This window comes from Trichoderma atroviride, chromosome 1 (assembly GCF_020647795.1).
Source record: "Trichoderma atroviride chromosome 1, complete sequence".
Taxonomy (NCBI): Eukaryota; Fungi; Ascomycota; class Sordariomycetes; order Hypocreales; family Hypocreaceae; genus Trichoderma; species Trichoderma atroviride.
In genome coordinates this window covers 6,788,816-6,807,658 of record NC_089400.1, presented here as the reverse complement: position 1 = coordinate 6,807,658, position 18,843 = coordinate 6,788,816, and the positions used below count along the sequence as shown (strand labels likewise).

The 18,843-nt window shown below is 47.3% G+C and overlaps 7 protein-coding genes across 7 annotated transcripts; 4 read left to right on the top strand and 3 right to left on the bottom strand.

The window, feature by feature from the left end:
- Positions 1–116: 116 nt before the first annotated feature.
- TrAtP1_002469 (putative secondary metabolism biosynthetic enzyme) lies at positions 117–1,206 on the top strand (the record flags this gene model as incomplete). The annotated part of the gene is made up of 2 exons (XM_014085363.2): positions 117–405; positions 467–1,206. The coding sequence occupies 2 exons, from the start codon at positions 117–119 to the stop codon at positions 1,204–1,206; spliced, it is 1,029 nt and encodes a 342-aa protein (XP_013940838.2).
- A 485-nt stretch (positions 1,207–1,691) lies between these two features.
- On the top strand, positions 1,692–4,289 carry TrAtP1_002468 (uncharacterized protein). The gene is made up of 4 exons (XM_014085364.2): positions 1,692–2,866; positions 2,937–3,375; positions 3,438–3,726; positions 3,783–4,289. The coding sequence occupies exons 1-4, from the start codon at positions 1,858–1,860 to the stop codon at positions 4,164–4,166; spliced, it is 2,121 nt and encodes a 706-aa protein (XP_013940839.2). The 5' UTR covers positions 1,692–1,857; the 3' UTR covers positions 4,167–4,289.
- On the bottom strand, positions 4,279–5,993 carry TrAtP1_002467 (uncharacterized protein). Its single transcript, XM_014085365.2, has 5 exons — positions 5,755–5,993; positions 5,243–5,666; positions 5,065–5,182; positions 4,953–5,002; positions 4,279–4,896 (listed from the first exon to the last, which is right to left on the bottom strand). Exons 1-5 carry the CDS (start codon positions 5,903–5,905, stop codon positions 4,320–4,322), a joined length of 1,320 nt encoding a protein of 439 aa, XP_013940840.1. The 5' UTR covers positions 5,906–5,993; the 3' UTR covers positions 4,279–4,319.
- Positions 5,994–6,447: 454 nt separating this feature from the next.
- On the bottom strand, positions 6,448–13,083 carry TrAtP1_002466 (uncharacterized protein; the record flags this gene model as incomplete). The annotated part of the gene is made up of 5 exons (XM_066111480.1): positions 6,448–6,604; positions 6,673–7,011; positions 7,068–12,092; positions 12,150–12,952; positions 13,019–13,083. 5 exons carry the CDS (start codon positions 13,081–13,083, stop codon positions 6,531–6,533), a joined length of 6,306 nt encoding a protein of 2,101 aa, XP_065967555.1. The 3' UTR covers positions 6,448–6,530.
- A 691-nt stretch (positions 13,084–13,774) lies between these two features.
- TrAtP1_002465 (uncharacterized protein) lies at positions 13,775–14,878 on the bottom strand. The gene has a single exon (XM_014085368.2). The coding sequence runs from the start codon at positions 14,754–14,756 to the stop codon at positions 13,818–13,820; it is 939 nt and encodes a 312-aa protein (XP_013940843.2). The 5' UTR covers positions 14,757–14,878; the 3' UTR covers positions 13,775–13,817.
- A 225-nt stretch (positions 14,879–15,103) lies between these two features.
- Positions 15,104–16,611, top strand: TrAtP1_002464 (uncharacterized protein; the record flags this gene model as incomplete). The annotated part of the gene is made up of 1 exon (XM_066111479.1): positions 15,104–16,611. The coding sequence occupies exon 1, from the start codon at positions 15,238–15,240 to the stop codon at positions 16,609–16,611; it is 1,374 nt and encodes a 457-aa protein (XP_065967554.1). The 5' UTR covers positions 15,104–15,237.
- Positions 16,612–16,655: 44 nt separating this feature from the next.
- TrAtP1_002463 (uncharacterized protein) lies at positions 16,656–18,616 on the top strand (the record flags this gene model as incomplete). Its single annotated transcript, XM_066111478.1, has 5 exons — positions 16,656–17,180; positions 17,254–17,286; positions 17,336–17,523; positions 17,581–17,926; positions 17,980–18,616. The coding sequence occupies 5 exons, from the start codon at positions 16,656–16,658 to the stop codon at positions 18,613–18,615; spliced, it is 1,728 nt and encodes a 575-aa protein (XP_065967553.1). The 3' UTR covers position 18,616.
- Between the last annotated feature and the right edge of the window lie 227 nt (positions 18,617–18,843).

Genomic DNA, 18,843 nt, shown 5'->3' with positions numbered 1-18,843 from the left:
GTTGTTTAAAGGTACTTGCTTCGTATTTGGATCCAACAGCAGGTATAAACACAATTGTACGCAACTCCCGTGTTCAAAAAGAAAGAAGGCTTTGATAGAAAATTACTGCTTTAAGCATGTCTTCTGCGATTCTTCCCAAGACCTACCAGGCCGCCTTCTTCGAGACCAAGGGCGCAAAACTCACTCTCAAGGAGGTACAGCTCCAAGAACCCGGTCCGGGCTATATCTTGGTAAAGGTCCTTGCTTGCGGCATCTGCCACAGCGACCGTTTCGTGCAACTGGGCTTACTAGGAGACTTGTTTCCTCGCGTGCCGGGCCATGAAGCAGTTGGAGACGTTGTCGCTGTAGGCGAGGGAGTTACTCGCTTCAAGGGAGGGGAACGCGTTGGAGCGGCCTGGCATGGAGGTTAGTCGCCATCTATCAACGATGCTTTTACTTATTACAGCTATTAACTTCAAGCAACAAGGCCACGACGGATCATGCCGTTCATGCCAACGGGGAATGTTTCAGCTTTGCAGCAACGGCGCAGTCAACGGCGTGACAATTGACGGAGGTTTCGCCGAATATGTCCTGTTACGCGCCGAAGCAGCCGTTCGAGTGCCTCTAGACGCAGATCCGGCCGAGATTGCTCCTCTTCTATGCGCCGGCGTCACCGTCTTCAATGCCATGAGAAACATGGGCGTGATGCAAGGCGGACTTGTTGCTGTCCAAGGCCTTGGAGGACTCGGACATCTGGCGCTGCAGTACGCGGCCAAGATGGGATACACAGTCGTTGCTTTGAGTTCTTGCAGCGACAAAAAGGACTTTGCGACGCAACTGGGCGCTCACTATTACATCGACACGAGCGCCGAAGACGCAGTGACGGCCCTGCAGAAATTCGGAGGCGCCAACATGATGGTTTGTACTGCTCCGAATAGAGAGGCCGTCAGTCCACTTGTTGCCGGTCTGGCACCTTCAGGGAAGCTCGTCGTGCTGGCACCGCTTGGCCAAGTCGAGTTTGATACGGCCTCGATGGTTATGAACGGCACCAGCGTCCATGGCTGGAATTCAGGACACCAGCAGGATTGCGAGGATGCGATTGCTTTTGCGCACACGCACGGGGTCAAGTGTATCGTTGAGAGATTCCCGTTTCTGACGGGATATCAGGATGCCTTTGAGAAGATGGAAAGCGGCAAGGTGCGCTTCAGGTCTGTGATGACTCTTTAGTGAGCAGAGGCATAGTAAAGCTGTTGGTGGATACATGTAGTGAGCATGCCTTGTATAAAGGTTTATGCCATTGACACTGCTAGACTTATACTATATACTACCAAACAGTGGAATACATGGATTCCTGTGCTATATTGTACTTGAAATACAGTATATATATAACAAGTATAGAGGATTTCTGCAATGATTACCCTTTCCAGTAGCTTGTGTAAATACAGTGGCACTTCAAAGACACCGCACTTGAGGCATCTCGTTTCATGTAACATGCCATTCACATTTCTGTCTGATCAAGCTTTTACTCTGCCAACTATCATTTCTTACAAATTAAATTGTGCATCTTGCATCTTGCATTCTAGCATTGAAACGATGGTTCTGACAAGCAAGCGCCTTGCCCCTCTAAAAATGCCTAATCAACGGCACGATTAGCCAACTAAGACGGGACGTTTTAAGCTCGTCTGCTTACCGCCGTAGCGTGAGTGGGTGCTCACTTCTTTCAATGCCACAAACAACCTTCAACACAACTCTGTACGTAACTATCGCGGCTGTTCTCAACTGGTTTTTACCCCTCTTTACACCGACCTACTATTATCTAAAAACAGACTTGATATGCCTATTGTATCTTGACATACACCATTGAACAATAATGCTCCCATGGCCAACCCTCTCTTGACGCGGCGAAATGGCAAAACGCAAGCTTGTGAGCCATGCCGTCGGCGCAAAGTGGCCTGCGATCACACCTACCCAGTGTGTCTTCGCTGTAGTAGGCGACGCAACGGAGCATTCACGTGTTATTACCTATCGCCGGACGAAGAGACGCCGGCAAGCCAGAAGATGACAATCGAGGATTTTCATCTCAGACAACTAATAGCACGTGCATCATCAAGGAAAGATCTACAGTCTACAGATGCTTCGCTCCATTCTGGCGGACATGCCGGTCCGGAAGACAAGTTTTGGAGCTCTCCAGCTGCTCGAGGGCCGTTGGGTTTCTTTGGTCCAACCAGCTTCTCAGCAGCATACTCGGAGACTGAGACGAGTTTAGCCGTGCACAATCCTCTAGCCACCACCGAGCAATTGTCGTCCTCGGACACAGCTTTGGTTGACGAAACGATTCCCCCATCTATAGCCGAGATCCAAGATATGGCAGGCAGGGATCAAACAGCCACTCGCATCGCCCTTAGAATACTGCAAGCGATACCCATGCCAGAAGCCGCAACCAGAACTCAATTCCCAGTCCATGTCAATCCCAATGATGAGTGGATGATGATGATTGGCAAAAGACTGATTGCGACCACCTGGGAAACGTTTGGCTCCCACTTACGAGACCGCACAGACTTGGCTAAGCTACGTGAGCTGAGTGGTACAATCTGCATCAACACAAGGAGAATTCTCAAAGAGGATCATGAAGACGTTCTGGAATGGCTGGAAAGCTTCTCGGGGCCGAAACTGCGCTGGGAGGCGGTTGGCATCATGTTTCTGTACGCCGCTCTTGGAGAGCTTCAAGCCTCCTCAACCGCAGATTCGAGACGGCTCATCGGTCATTACACGGAATATTGCTCGTCTTGCATAACTCTCGCCAACGTGGGGGGCAGTTCCGGATCCCTTATGCTCTTCTTGCTGTATAAACGCTCTGTGCTACACGCTTGCATGCATGGCGATACGAGTAAGCGTGTATCTTCACTACTCCATGATGAATAATCTATCACCTGGAATTCGAGTACTAACTTGCTTAGGTCTTCCATATTGGAAATTCCACGCTGAAACAGCTGCGATGCTCACATTTTCTGGCTTTCATGTCGATCGCCGCTGTGGTCCATCAACTTCTTTGTCTAAGCCAATGGCATCAATATCCACAGAGGCGCGCAGGCGTATTGTGTGTCAAATCTTCATAGCAGACAAGTTCTTGGCCGCATTCGTCGGCCGGCCCGCTCTGTTGACGCGCAGATTTTGCTCAATACAATTGCCGCTAGATTTGGACGATGGTGTGCTGCTCTCTGATAAGGATACTTTCCAAAGACACCTTTTACGCCTCGATAATGACGGATGGGACACGGATGGTCGGCTGCATTCAGCATCGATTCTCCGCGTACGTACCATGGTGGCGTTGATACGAGATGAAATTCTCGAAATCGGCCTCAGCTACGTTGAGACTTATAAGATGGAAGATATCATGTATGAGAGATCCACATGCTTGGCTGCAAATATCTACAGAAAATTGCTGATGAAGTCTATAGGACACTGAAAAGAAAGCAACTCGGATTATACACCACATTGCCTGCCCATCTTGTCTATGATCTTACGCTCGGAGAATCAGGGGATGCAGACGCTCAAACATTCTATTCGAAACATGAGATGAGACTCGACCACCTACTCAACGTCTTCTTACTAGAGCGGTTACTGCTCAAGCACGGCCGTCCTAGAACCGACCTCTTGCGTACTAGTTTTGAGATGGTGGTCTTGACCTTACGCCTATGGACTCACAAGCATAGGTGGGCAGAGATTCCAGGAGAGAGCCAACGCCTGGTGAGTTCATATGTTCTCTCGTATAGGGTATAGGTACAATGTCTGATACGATCTAGTTAATTGGATATGCAGCCCCGGCTGGGGCTGTCTTGTGCATGGAGCTTGTCGACCCCAATCCCATGGACATTACCATTGATGGGGATCTCATTGCCGGCGAGGAATATTCCAGATCTTCCATCATTCAGCAGCTCAGCCTGCTCGTGGGCTTTTTGAACGCGCCGGGTCTCTCACACCCAAATGGCTCTGTTTCATCTGGTGTCAGGAGCGTTATTAAAAAGGTGCTCGACTACGTTCTCAATCCTACAAAACGATTGCCGACGCCAATGGGCTCGGAAAGCTTTGGCTTTATTAGTGACTGGGATGGCTTTGCCCAGTTTGGCTCCTTGGATAATATTAATTGGTTCAGTCAAGGTGGCAGAGAAGATTCCAGTTGTCCATAGTCATCAGGAAGATATTTGGCTAGCAGAGCAGGAACTCAATATACTAGATCCCAAAGACAACCGTCCTCTTTATATCTTACCCAAATCTGGTACTACTAGCATTTTACAAGTATTAAAAAAGGCAAACAAGCAATTGTTCTTTATTCTATTCTTCTAGTCGGATTGGTTGCGATGCAAGCCAGCATCGTCTTCACCATGGTTCATGTCGCGTAACGGAATCTCTGTATCTACTTTTTGGTATCCCTTTGTCCTCCTGTACTTTTTCACTCCATGTCTTACCCCAAACACGGTCAATATTATAAACCCTATGATCACGGCCACAGATACCCAGACTCTATAGCCACGTATACAGCATGGGTACCACGACATGAAAATGCCAACACCCCACTGCATCCATGTAATCTTTTCACGCTCGTCGGGCATAAGCCCTTTTCGTACGAGATTCTTCACAATGGGGCCCTGAGGCCCTGATACAAATCGCTTGAGACCAAACTTTGGAACCGTCTTTTGTCGATCATCGGAATCCGGATATTGGGCATCGCCCCAGATGCCGGTGTAGTAGAAGAAGGATGTCATATTTGACGCGACGGTGGTGTTGGATATCGAGGTGAAGAGGCGCGTTAGTTTAAAACTGGCGGGATCGAGGTGATAAAAGTACGCCGAGAGGGCTGGATCCCACAGTTTGCCGGCATCGCAATAGTCAATCAGAGCCGAATCGTGAATGTGATCGCTTAAAAGAAATTTTAGCAACATGTCTAAAATATTGCGGTGGAGGCTGCAACTCACCCAGAAGTGGCGTAATTCGCATGCGATCCATATGCGCTAAACACAAGAGGCTGATAAACTTGTGTTAGGTAAAGTCCATGATTTACAAGTTGTCAGATTCAGAGTCACATACCCGCCCACTCTTCATAGAAAGCGTGTTGTCGTTCCACTCATAAGCGGCGCCACCAGCATGCTGGCTGTAATAAATGCCAGTGGGCTTGCCATCGCGAAACCGTATCATGTTGTGTTCCCTTCAAAGCAGTATTAGCTCGACTGATCATGTAGACGAGCTGGAGCATAAGACCACTAACCAGTCGCCAACATGATCTCCAAAATGCATGCCGTGCTCAGTATCTTCTATCAGCCGGTTCAAAGGTTCCACCACCTGCGTGATATTCGCGCCTCGATCGTATGAGTAGAAATAGAAGAAGAAGGCGTCAACGTCTCGGGCACTTTGTTCGACGAGTATCACGACACAAGGCGTCGCATTTGCGATCCTGCCGGCCTCGTCCGGACTATGGCCATAAAGCCATGCGGGTAGAGTTGTAACATCGTCATTGGAGGTCAGAGCGACTCTTTCACTGCTAATATTCTCGAGGAGGGCGAGGTTATCGAGGTTCAGTTCCGGCAGGTCGGGAACAAGGCTATAATTGACTGCCGGAGTTGTGTGACGAATGTGTTCGAGCAAGTCTGACGGCCGAAACGGGTCATCCGAGTGTAGCCATACAAGCGGCGCTGTTTCCTCGTTTCGAATTAGCCTACATGTTCCCAATTGGGGTTGTGCAGCGGCCTCTGTTGTGAGTTGCTTGTTGCAGATTCGTACCGTATTTGGTCACATAGTCGGGAACAAGGTGGTTCGGCGCAGACAAGATGGAAGAGGCTGTGCTTCGGATCCAGGGCTTTGCAACGACGCAGAGAAACTGCGTGGCCAGCAGCGCAGCGTCCAGACTGGAAAAGAAGCGTTTCCTGGCCATGTCCAGTCGACACCTCAAGCCGGGAAGTGTGCGGTTCCAAATCTGCAGCCGGCGGTGCCGGGCGCTCCATGATGGAAATACAGAGGCTTTGTGGATTTAGCTGGTTACGAGAAGGGTTTAGAGGAATTGAGCTCGATCAACTGCCTTCATGCCATTCACACGTAAGCAGCCCCGCCATTGAATTGTAGCAGACAATACGCCGTACAGCGACAGTGATTGAAGTAAGTGATAGGTTAAAGTATAGCTGTAGAACCATATTGGGGTCTCATGCTTCGGAATACAATTGATCATTGACTAGTCAAATACAAGAGACCATCAGCTGTGCTGGACAGAGAATCACAGACCAATTAGAGCCAAGGTGTTTATGTCTGACGGCATCCCAAGCTTAGCATGGTCCATAATGCGGAGTAAACACGGCAGAGCTACCCTTGACTATATCAAAATATCCAGTAATCTAATTAATAATTAAATAAAAATTAATAAAAAAAAAGTAATTCTTTTAGTAAATATACAGCTTCAATTAAAACTTATACAAAAGCAAATCTTGCTATTTTCTGTCTTTTTCACTTACTAATCTATAGCCTTATATAAAAAAGGGTTATCTAAATTGCCCGAAAAATTAACATTAATAGTACCTCTTGTGGAGCTGAAGGCAGTAACAACAGGGTAAAGCTTCCAATAAATCATGGACGTCTTGATCTTCGCTGTGTTAATTAGGTATTAGCCTTAAATGCTACGTATTAATCATTTCGGGCATTTAAGCTTACCAATAATCTCTCCGTTTCGAGTAAAGAAGATGCTTTCTTCGTTCCAGTCGATGCCACAGCCAATCTTGACGCCCTGTGAGAATGGCCCCGTCCTTTGCTCTGTCGTCTGCAGCCCCTCGGTGAAGATGCGGCCATCATCGCCGTGGAATCCGATAGAAGGGTAAAAGCCTATCCCGGGATAAGAGCTGCCTAAATGTACAAATTCCCCGCAAAGACCGATTACAAAATATATGGGATGTTGCTGGTCTTCCAGGGCTGATGCCTCTGCTTCAAAGTACGCGCGGCCTTCCCCTCGGATCGGAAATGGGTGATCGGCTCTAAAACTCCGCCGTTCATTATCTGTTGAGCTTTCAGTTGATACGTGTTCACAGAGAGTAGGGGTCAAAATGGGTTACCTGTTGTCTTGCTCGTAACAGATATTGCAGTAACCTCCCAGAGCTTTGTATCAATACTCTCGGTAGCTGGTAGCACTGATGCAAGTAGAGCAGACGGTAACCGAGTTTTACCATCTGGTTTCTTGGCAGGTGGCATGTCTCTATAGGAAGAGTATGCCTTTGCCATGTGGTATCGCAAATGGTCCATAGTCCACATATCATTATCCTTAGTCTTAGAGGTTTTTTCGAGTAAATGTGTAGCGTTAGGTATTTTTTCGACCAGATTCATCTCGACCAGATTCATCTCAAAATAGTACCTGAGAGCCATAAAAGCTTGCTCGGCATTTATAGTTGTCATGTTGATCTGATCCAGGAGCAAACCAGCCCTTGTCTGCTTGTTTTCCAGGGTATCATTGTCCAGAGAAGACACTGCGATATACGATAGTGCTTCCAAAATCTCTTCTGTGGTCCAAATGCACCCGCCGCTGTCCGAAATCTGCGCCAATAACCATTCAGACATCCGAGTCTCGCTGATATTTATGATATTCATTAGAGTAGTTTGTCCTTTGATTTTTTCCTTATCCACTTTGGCCCCTTTGGATACTAGCATAGACCACTTTTCGACATTTGTTGACTTGATTGTTGTCCAGAGAGGTGTGTTGCCCTCGTTGTCTACTGTCGCTATGGCTGCTCCCCGGTCGATCAATGATGACATGTTCTGAAGGGCACTGCGCCACGAACAATCAACAGCAGTATGAAGCGCCGTCTTGCCTGCATTGTCTTTAGCGTCAATATCAATGGAGCCCAGTTTCAGACATCGCTGAAGAACTCCGGCGTTGGCACAGTCTACAGCAATGTGTAGCAGCGTCCTTCCTCTTTTGTCTCGGTGTTGAAAATTTTGATCCCGCTCTAGTAGCACTTCAATGGCATCTAGATGTTCCCAGTACACACATAACATCAAAGGTGTCCAGCCGTCTTCATCTTCTGCATTCAGGTCGGACTTCGCCTCTGCCAACAAGAGAGTAATATCATGATTGTCAGTACCCTCATGGAGAGGGAGCTTCCCGGCCTTCGATCGGATGTTTACGTCGGCTCCCGCTTCTAATAAGAGCTCGATAACTAATTTCATTCCTGAGTAGGCCGCCTGGTATAGTGACGTTTTTCCTGAAGAGTCTTGCACATCTAGTAAGGATTTGTCTTTGAAGAGTTCGATTAGCCGTTTTGTCAAAGCCAAATTGCCTGCTTCCAGGGCGAGATGCAGAGCAGTCTTGCCCTCTTCGTCCTGAGAGTCAAGGTCTGCCCCCTGTTCAAGTAGTACTTCAAATATTTCTGCGTTTCCAAGGCTCGCAGCTATCAGTAATGGAGTTCTGTTTGAGCTATCCCTCAGGGTCAAATCGGCGTTTAGCTTTAGGAGCGCTTTGACGATATCTAGCTGTTGTTCCGTTACTGCTATGAGTAGTGCCGTTCTGTAGTCGCTTGTCACGGCATTCACGTCTAGCAGTGTCATCTCCTTCGAGCTCCGGGTGCCGATGTTATCATAATCCGGAACGTCGTTCGTGCCGCCACTATTACCAAGCAGATCCTTTCCTAGGATGATTCTTACTAGGTCGAAGGATTTGGTCTCAGAAGCCTTTAGCAACGGCGCTCGTTCTTCCCTGTATGACTCTCGGCTTAACTGAGGGCCAGCGTCCCATAGCTCTCTAAGGGCCTCCAGGCGTTTCGAGTCAATTGCATAATGAAGAGGAGTTTCGCCATTCTCATCTACAGCGTCCAAGTCAGCCTTCGATTGAAGAAGCAGCTTGATTGTTGCAGTATTATTGGCTCGAGCGGCAAGATGCAATGGCGTAGCCTCGTTGTAGTCTTTCGCACACATATCGGCGTTGGCGTCTATCAAGAGCAGCACGATATCTGGAAACTCGACTGCTAGATGAAGTGCTGTCTCCTTTAAGATGGTACGAACATTGACATCCCCGCCACTGCGCAGTAAGTCTTTGACAATCTCGTAGAGTCTCTTTTTAGCTGCAGTGTGCAATGGGGTCTTCCTATCAGAGTCCGGCACATTCGGGTCTGCGCCACTCTCAAGAAGAAACCGAATGACGTCCCGATGTTTGTTCGAGACCGCAACATGAAGAGGCGTTTGCGCTTTGGCATTTTTGACATTAGGATCAAACCTTGGTAAAAGAATTCTCACAATCTCGGTATATCCTTTCGAGGCGGCAATATTCAGCAGGTTTTCGTCAAGGGTAGAGCGCTCGATGAGTATACGCAGATGGAAAGAGTCCATAAAGTTCAAGAGGTACCGGATGACAATGAGTTGTCCATATCTGACGGCGCAGCAGAGCAGCTCGTTACATTCTATTATATCTGCCATTGCAGAACTGTTTTCACCCTGCTCCTCCACGTTCTTGCTCGTGGCGCCGTCGCCCGCGGGTCCAAGATTCTCTAGGCCGAAGTCATCGCGGTGGGACCAATAATGCTGCAGCAAGATCTTGAAAACGTCCAGATGCCCTGCAGATGCGGATAGCTGCATAGCCGTATTACCAGACGCGTCTCTGAGTTTATAGTTGGCACCTTTGCCAAGGAAGAGTTCCACAATAGTTGCACTCCCAAATTCGGCTGCGATGTGTAATGGTGTCCTTTTCGCAGCTTGATCATTATGAACTAGATCAAGCAAAGTTGGATCTTCCAGGCTGTTGACCATGGCTTCCACAATCTCGAGAGATCCAAGTTTGCACGCCAAGTTGAGCGCTGTTTGGCCTTTTTTGTCACCTGCCACAGAACTGGCATTGTACTCAAGAAGGACCTTGGTGATATCAATGTCCTTGGAGACAGCATATTGTAGCGCGGTTTTGCCCTGGGAATCAGCCAGCGTAACGTCCGCATTTTTCAGGCACAGCTCGCGGACGAGTTTGACATGGTCAAATTGCACGGCTAAAATAAGAGCTGTTTTTTGTTCGCGATCCCTGGCGTTGATGTCGAAGCCTGCCTGGCTGGAGATTATCTTCAACATCTCTACCAAGCCACCGATAGCTACGGCATGAATAGTAGATCGGCCGTCAATGTCAGCCTCGGTAATAGCAATGTCTTCGCTAAGTAAGAGCTTAACTGCATCTAAGCTTTCTGCAGAGGCGGCTTTTCTAAGCGCTAAAGAGCCGAGATGATCTTCTTTCTTGAGTTCGACTCCATGGGCTATCAGAGACCTCATGGCTTGGATATTGTTGGTGTAAGCGGCCTCAATGAATGCAGAGGAGAGGGGCACGTTGTCTTTCAATAACATTGATATGATCTTTGAATGCTTATTTCTGACCGATAGCGCAAGAGCTGACGACAAAATGCTTGGCTCGCTCTTGGAAAATTCTTTGTCGGACATTACAATCCTTTTGACTGTATCAGTAAGGCCAAGTTCACTAGCTATTTCAAGGCTAGTGATTTTCTGGTTCGACTTTTCTTCGAGCTTTTCTTCATCCTCTTTGGGTGAATCAGAGTCACTTGTAGGTTGTAGTTTTGACGAAAATAGCTGGTACCACTTTTGACGTAAATTGGTGTTGCCCAAAAATTTTGTGATCGCATCTTCTAGCTCCTTACTCTCGTCCCCTTCTTGTCCTGTGACCGTAGGCTTACTTCCTCCTTGATCATAATGGCGGTGATAGTGGGATGGCCAATATCGGACCGCGTAGCTCAGAAACTCCAGCTCGGATTGATCGGACTGGAACTTGTTGGATTGCCAGTCTAGCCGGGCCTTACACATGTCCCAGTTTTCCGATATTGCATGAGATATGTACACTATACACATAATAGCCAATTGTGCATGAGTAATCAGCTTGAATCCCTTGGTAGGGCTATGCTTCTGAAGCTTCTCTGCAAGAAATATCTTCGTTGCAGCACTGTAGATGTGGGCAACCTGGCTATCAGCTCGTATAAGAACATCCAGATACCGGTCGATGTCATGTTCCATCGATCTGGATATCCGTCGATCAAGATCTGCTAATGATTTATCGCCAACACCCAACGCAGCGGCAACTGCAAGTTCTTGAATCCGCAGAGGCCGAGCCGAATGCATCACCCAAGACACAACATTAATAGACCAATTCAGAACATGGGAGTCCCCTTGTAGCAAACATTCGATTTGTTCCAAGGATATATCATCCTCAGCTTTTGCACAGGTTTCCAATGTGACTGCTATTGCATCCGGGCTGGACAGAGTGAAGTTCCTAGAGAGCTGCTTTAAGCATCGCTCAGTATGTGAATATGAGCCTTCGAAAAGGCTTGCAGCCTGTAAAATGTCTTTTTTGCAGGCTGTGAGTGACGGGTTTTTCCGGATAAGAACCTTGAGCTTCGCTTTTAAAAACTTCTTTCTGGAATCTTCCGCTCCTACAGCCAAGTCTACTATCTCGTCGGGCTCATGAGAAAGGCCCGACGATTCTCCTCTTCCTGTCGTGAGCACGGTGTATTGGGCCGCGCTACTAGCAAGGATTTTATCAAGCTTTGCAAAAACAGACTGCAGCTCAGAACTCCAATTTTTAAAGTTGTTAATGGACACGATGATCTTCCATCCGCTAGAATGCCGGACGAGCCTTTGGAAAATGTCCCAGAGTATGTCGTTCGTCCAAGTTCTTGATTTATTTTGCTGTATATACAGCAGGCGGATCTTCTGGAACAAGTAAGGTCGTTGGGATAGAATTTGATGAATGACGTTTCTGAGTGTTTGATTCGATGTCCGGCTAGAAGCGTCAAACGACTCCAAGAAGAAGTCAATAGTAATTGCTTTTGAGTATTGATGTTTTAATCGTTGCACGAGAAGCTTCAACAGAGTTGTCTTCCCATGGCCCGGTGGACCAGTGATATTGACGGCTCCTTGCCTGAATGTCTTGAGAAGCTCTAGCCTTGAGAGATGTTCCTCGTACAATTCAAGCTCGACATCCGGCTGGAAGAGCTGAATAGCCGAATTCTCATGAAAAATCCGCTTTGAAGGAGCCAACTGCTGAAGAAAATCAAGAAAGTCAGAGTCAGACATTGACTCAAGATCGTGCTCGGCGTTTTCAGTGCCTATGAACCCTCATTAGCCAAACTACCTATCGACAAAATGCTCAGGGCTCAAATCACATTCTGGTTTTAATAATTCTGGAGAAGACACGTATCTTCTCAAGTCATTTTCGCTGACTTTGTCGGACTTGTGCAAGGGCGTCTGAACTTCATCGGCGTAGAGTAAAAACGAGCTTATGTCGGGTTTAGAACATTCTTCCGCGTCATCGTTTTGGAAAATAGTTGTACTGTGGGGCAAGTTTTGAATATTGTATCTGGAAGCAAAGCAGTGAAAGGTGAACGAAGATTTCTGGATGGATATGGCAAGGTCTGTGATAATTTGAGTCTTTCGTCCGCGGATCATGATTTCGGCGGCATCTAAGCCGTGACTGACAATTTCTTCCCAAGCGTCCAAGTTAGGCGCTGTATGCGGTGTGGCGACAAATACCAACTGTTTAACTACCGAAGCGGCATCATAGTATCGCGGGTTCCTATTGGCGATTATAATTGCCTGCTTCAATACCAACCCCCCGAGCCCACAGCCCGCCAGAAGCACATGGCGTTTCTCACATCTGTCCTTGATACAATCCAGAAGCAGCCGTGCTTCGGTGTCCAGGTCGGCTGCTTCGCAAATGAATCTTTTTTTCCATAGCTGTGAGAGAGCTGCAACTCCAGCTCCCTCGAGTGTTTGCACCTCTGGATCTTGTCGCTCTTGGAAGAGCGCGAAATCGTACACTCCGGCCTCCGGGATTATCTGCGGGACAATTCGAGTCCAATCTTTTGGTCTGATCTCATCAAAAGCAAGATCCTTTGATACAGCCTCGTTAAACTCTGGCTTTGTTTCCTTTTGGCTACCATCAGACGAAAAACCGACAAGAAAGATGCTGTCACAATGAGTATTCAAACTTCTCACTAAGTATGCAGGGATCACATCACTGGCTGATACTTACTCGAAGACAGTTGGTGAACCTTCCGGACTAAGCTGAGTCAGAGCCCGTGTTGGATTATGTGCCATTTTGCGACGCAAGCAAGATATATACGGTTATCGAGTCCTGGAAATTATAGGAGTAGTTTTTTTTTTTTTTTTTGCTTTATATGCGATGACCAAACGATGATACTCTCGTCCGTACTTTCAAGATTTGGATGGGACAAGGTTTAGTGCTGAAAAGAATACAAACAAATGTTAAGGCCACTGTCGATATTGGCCTTAAGATACAAATACTGCATGCAGGAACAAGTACAGTTACGGGTCTTGTTTTCTCCCTTTGGGATGCTAGAGGAGGGCTAAGATTTGACAATTACTAACATTATACGTCATGAAAACACACTAAAGAAGAGAATCAGTTTAAGCAATTTCTCTCAATAGTATTAGGGCCAAGTTATGCGCAAGCAACGCCCAGGATTTCTGTGAATGGTCTGACGGCACCGCGCACGAAAAAGGCGAGAACAAAGCCAATTGTTCAGTAGCTCCATACTCCATTAACCCTCCTTGTACAACAATAAAGGCAGTCGCGTGCATTGCAGCCTGAATCTGAGGGAGGGGTTATTCAGCCTCAGGGCTCTCTCATTGGTTTGGCTGATTCTGTCTGCGGCATAACCCGCAGGGTGTTGGTCAGGATTATCAGCCAGCTCATGCCATTCACGTACTATCATTTATTTACTGCATATCTAGTGGCTAGCTGAAAGAGCAAGCTAACGGAAAAGAAACCGCTCTGCATGCTGTTCTACCCCTCTCGGCGGCTTCTTTCCCTACAGTATGCCTTGTTTGCCACCCGGACGTTGCATCTCAGCCTGCTGCCACCCACCCTCTTTCCTCTCATACTGCTTTACGAGGTCGAGCTCAATCCAAGCCATGGCGTCGCCATATCTCTGTACCATTGCGGCATCAGGCTGATCCTTCGTGATACCTGCCACGTCCTGCCAGCCAAGGAAGTTTTTGCCTGGCATAAATTTGACCGGATCAGTTCTGTGATCAACACCCCTCAGCTTCTTCAGCCCGTTCGCCCAGGAAAATCTCATATCAGCCTTGGCTTCAATGTCGAAATAGGCCCGGAATGCTCCTGTGCCCTCTTTGCGTTGCAGAAGGATTCCGGTGTGGATCTGTTTAACCACCCCTGACCTTCCGTGGCGGCTCTCGTTGAGTCTCAAAAAGACGCCGTTGTCGCTCCCCACCTTCTTCTCCAGCAGCCGGGTTGCGCCGGAAAAAGTGGCCTGGTCCGTAAAGCCGTAAGTAGACCTCTTGGCCCACGTTCCCTTTGCTGAACCGCCTGCATAGCTTGGCCCACCCTGCAAAGTCCCTTCGCCGCTGATGTTGACCTCCGTGTTGATATCGGTCTGCTTCCACACGTGGGGGCCATTGGGCCACAGCTCCACCACCTCTGGGTCGAGGCTGGTGAGAGGATCGGTGTTGTCCTCAAACCGAATGTTTACTTCAACGTAGCGAAATCGGCGCCTATCGTCGAGGCCCTCGAAGCGGAATTTGAGGCCGATGAATGTCAGCAGGCTCGGGGGTTCCGCATGAATGACTTTGTCTAGCGTGATTTTGATAAGGAATCCGTCCGTAGAATCATCGGTGATATTCTTACGGTTATCCTCATCGCCATCTTGCAGCGTGTGCATGTTGGCATCGCTCCTTTCCAATCGAAGCTGCACGGGGATTGTGAAGCTTTGGTCCTCGTCGTGATCCATATTTGATATCTGATCCCTAGACTTGGAGAGAATCAGAGAATTGGTAGAGAATGTCCCTGATGATCAAGAGCTTTGCAAAGAAATAGCTCATTTCGGAGTACAATGAAAAGGGTTAAATACAAATATATTGATTGGTGGGTCGCTTGCCAACGACGGCCACAGGAATGTAGCGTTTCTAGACTGGGATTTGTCAAAGCCTTGTGACCGACCTCTTGGAGGTGCGGCTGGAAATTGACAAGGGTAGGATTGGTAACAGCTGTAAACCCCCCAGGCATCAAACACGTCTGAAAATAGAAACCATCGCGCCCATTACCGAAAGGTTACCGAGCATCCTTCAAAATCTGCATGCTTGGACTTTTCGCCCATTCAATAGTGCTTTGGAAATTGAACACGTCTTGTATGCACTACCGTTACCCGTCTCTTCTGCTTTCCAACTATCCGTGGTAGTCATCTAGGTAGTCGGTGAACATTCGCTCGGAAGATGGAAGGCTTAGTGTCCTGGCACTCGACAGACACCCGCGAGCTAGCCTTCACTATTCATCGTCTCAACTCTTCCAGTGTACCTGAAAGGCAGATGGATTCCAAAAGGCGGGCAGAGGCGTATCCAAAGGACGACGGAAAAGGGGCAACTCAGCTTACAGGAATCGACAAGAAGAACGAAAAGAAGAACGAAAAGAAGAACGAAAAAGATCAAAATTCAGAAGAGAAAGTCTCAGCTCCAGTCAGCAGGGTCCAAATACTTCGTTTACGGACCAAAACTCATGAAAAACTAGCCGATGAGTTGTTTGATGGGATTGACGGCAGCCAGCCTAGCACTGCGCTAGACATTTACGAGAAATACTACACTAAAGACCCCAAGGTTCTCTCATCCCAGGGCTTTGGGGGTTTGAATCTTCTTGATCAGATCTTGAATCGTCTAGCCGAGGAGGCCAAAGACAACCCCACCTTGGTTCAAGAGCCGCCGAGCCGAGTTCGTGAATTTGTGCAGTGTCTAGTGATGAAGCACCCTCAGCTTATCTGTCAATCGGCTGACGAAGGGAATCAAGCGAGATTATTCGAGAAGACGCTCAAGAAGTGCAAAACCCTGGCTTTTGACATTATCAGCCTGGTTGTTTCTGATGAAGACCTACGAGCGCTCCAAGACACATGTCCAAACCATGGTAGCGGAATTTCCACTTCTCCTCAGACTTGTGCACTTTCTCAGATTTATTTTCCGAGACTCCTTCTGACGGAGCTTCACGAGCAAAAATTGGTAGGCCAATGCCTGCATGAGCTTGTCGAGAAGGAAAATTTTATCTCACGGGCCCGCGAATACCGAGCCCAGCTGTCAAAAGCCGTCGAGATTCCTGAAAAGCACAAAGATAGCTATGAGACTTGGCTTCATATTGCTCTCGAAGACCAGACGGCTTTTATGGAAACAAGAACCAAGGAGGAGATGGAGGGCTTCCACAAGAGCTTTTTGAGCCTAATTAGACTATGCCCAGACATGAGTACAAAGAGAAACTTACTTTGTTTCTTTGACAGCGACGGTCGCACGCCGCTTCACCGGGCAATTGAACTTTTTAAGCATCTTGACATTGACTATGTACGCTTGTCACAGGTCATAGAGATGCTCGTCCTCCGTTGCCCGGATTCAATCTACATCAAAGAGCGTTCCAAGGATGCCAGGCAAACGGCCCCTCCCAAGACCCCTTATCGTCTTCTTAAAGATATTCTTAACACTGGCAACAATGAGAAACGGAAGAGAGCAATGGAAAGCGTCGATTGCCTTTTTAAACACGTTTGTATTCGCAGCAGTCTCACCAAAACCGAGAAGCAGAAGTATCTCCACGAAAAGCTGGCTGATGGTGAGTGAGATGCGTGATTTCATTTTCATGTTAGTGGATAGGACATAGATGGATGACGAGTTGTTTGATAGCACCGGAGATTCACCTCGATCTTGCCAAGGTGATTGGATCAGGCAAGAAGTACATGGATGAAAGAGCACAAAAGGTCAAGGTGCAATTAGACAGTGCACTCGAGTATGTGAGCCTTCCGCAATACCACGCGCAAGAATCGAAGGTTGACACCGAGAGCGATACGACCTCCAATAATCCGACCATAGATCACGAGAAGAAGAAGGAAGAGGAACGCAACCCGCATGTGGCTATATTTCAATGGCTGGGGGAGAAGAAGGTCAAGAAGATTTTCAGAGTCTCGGTCGAAGACCGTGAGCAGGGCAAAGTGCCACATACAGATGAGGCTATTTACACCATGTTGAAGCCGTTTGACATCGAAATATGGGACTGGAGAAAGTATGACATCAGCAGCGAGACAATTCTCAAGGGCGCGGTGAATACCAGAGAGCTTTACCTATACTGGAGTGGGAACATAGCTGTAATGCAAAGTTGGGCCTGTAAGAGGGGTTTGGCCCAGCTCGAGAAGGTAAGTCCATCATGGTCTTGGCCAGATAAAAACTCATGGCACTCTGAGTATCAGAAGCTTAAACAGATTTTAGATTGAATCAATCACTATCGTATTAGCCGAAAAGGTTGGACTCTGATTAATGCAGCTATTCTTCTAGCTAACTTTCGCGACAGTCAATGGAAACTGAAACGGTCTGTCAAGAAGCATTCCAAGATTTTCAAGAGAAGTTTTGGAAGCGGCGGCAAAAAGATATCAGAAAAGAAAAGATCAAACTACGAGTACCAAAAGAATCAGCTCAGCACTTGTCGGCCTCACAAGACTTGGGCATAAAGGGCTCGGCCAGTGATCCTATTGCCTCTGAGTAAGTAGCGGTCTCCAATGAGGCCTTCTATAATCACGTTTTTAACATGAATTACAGACCGGTTTGGATTCGCAAGATGCAAGAGATGATTGACTTGCTTCTCACCTTCAAAAAAGTGCCCATTGAGGAAGTAGTAAAAATTGCGCTTATCGACAAAGGGGTGGATAGAGAAAACTCCGAAGTACGTGCCATCGAGCGGGGCCAATCCTTTTGCCGTGGGAAACGGGCTATTCCACACGCGCAAACATGGGATGCCGAGTTCCAGGAGTGGGATGCCCGCCCACCAGTTCACGGAACCCAAATGGCCATTTGCATACAGAAAGTATGCCCCATGGCAAGGCTGTATGTCGCAAGAATGGACGACTCGGACACGCAAGAGTTCACTCTCGAATCTGCAATCAAAGTGCGAGATCCAAGCTCCATTACATACAAAGCATATATACTAATACTGAGCAGGCTATAAATTGGGCCAAGGAGATGGGCGTTGACATTATATCAATGAGCTGGTCGTTCAAGGCTAAAGGCGGAGATTGCAGTACCGAAGAGATCGCAACGTTCAAGGAAACTATCTCGAAAGCAAAAGCCCATGGTATTCTCTTGTTTGCCTCCCTTAACGATGAGGAAGGTGTCAACATTGATGACTACTATCCCTGTGGCCTCTCTGATGTGTTTAAAATCGGTTCTGCAACTAAGTGGGGAGACAAAGCTCAGCACAGCCGAACAGGATCTAATTTCATACTGCCTGGCAAGGACATCTCGCTGCCCGATGTTGATAATCGGATCAAAGACGTGAGCGGTAGTTCTATTGCAACTGCATTTGCTGCCGGCCTGGCTGGTCTTGTCCTTTTTGCACTTAGCGCACATATGCATATCAAGGACGAGGTAGAAGAGTCATTGAAGAAAGATCGACTCAATCATGCCAAATCAAAGGAAGGCATGAATACAATCTTTAACATTTTAAGTGGCAATAGGCAGGGCTCAAAAACAAACGATATATGGGTAAGCTTAGATGAAAAGTTCCCGGAAAAAACAGACAAGGGTGAGCCTAGCTTGGATATTAAGGATTTTATAAAGAGTATTGTACCAAGATAAAAGCCTATAGTTCAATACTATTCTTCTTCTTTTTCCTAAAAGAAAAAGGTAATACCTAAGGGCTTTTTGACTCATAAAGTAATATAAAAACTATAGCTTTTAAAACTAAATTCTTTTTTTAAATAATAGTTTTATTTATTTAATCAAGATTGAGCTTATTATAATAGTAGTATTTGTATAAGCAATCGCTTGAAATACTTCATAAAGCCGCCTCGCCTTTTCCTTGCA

Bases quoted from the DNA above. Each gene is read 5' to 3' on its own strand.
- TrAtP1_002468 (XM_014085364.2), top strand. From the start codon at position 1,858: ATGGCCAACCCTCTCTTGACGCGGCGAAATGGCAAAACGCAAGCTTGT. The intron at 2,867-2,936 runs GTAAGCGTGTAT...TAACTTGCTTAG, and splicing joins TTGCATGCATGGCGATACGA to GTCTTCCATATTGGAAATTC. The intron at 3,727-3,782 runs GTGAGTTCATAT...GATACGATCTAG, and splicing joins CAGGAGAGAGCCAACGCCTG to TTAATTGGATATGCAGCCCC.
- TrAtP1_002465 (XM_014085368.2), bottom strand. From the start codon at position 14,756: ATGGATCACGACGAGGACCAAAGCTTCACAATCCCCGTGCAGCTTCGA.
- TrAtP1_002467 (XM_014085365.2), bottom strand. From the start codon at position 5,905: ATGGCCAGGAAACGCTTCTTTTCCAGTCTGGACGCTGCGCTGCTGGCC. The intron at 5,183-5,242 runs GTTAGTGGTCTT...ACTGCTTTGAAG, and splicing joins GGAGATCATGTTGGCGACTG to GGAACACAACATGATACGGT. The intron at 5,003-5,064 runs GTATGTGACTCT...CAAGTTTATCAG, and splicing joins TTTCTATGAAGAGTGGGCGG to CCTCTTGTGTTTAGCGCATA.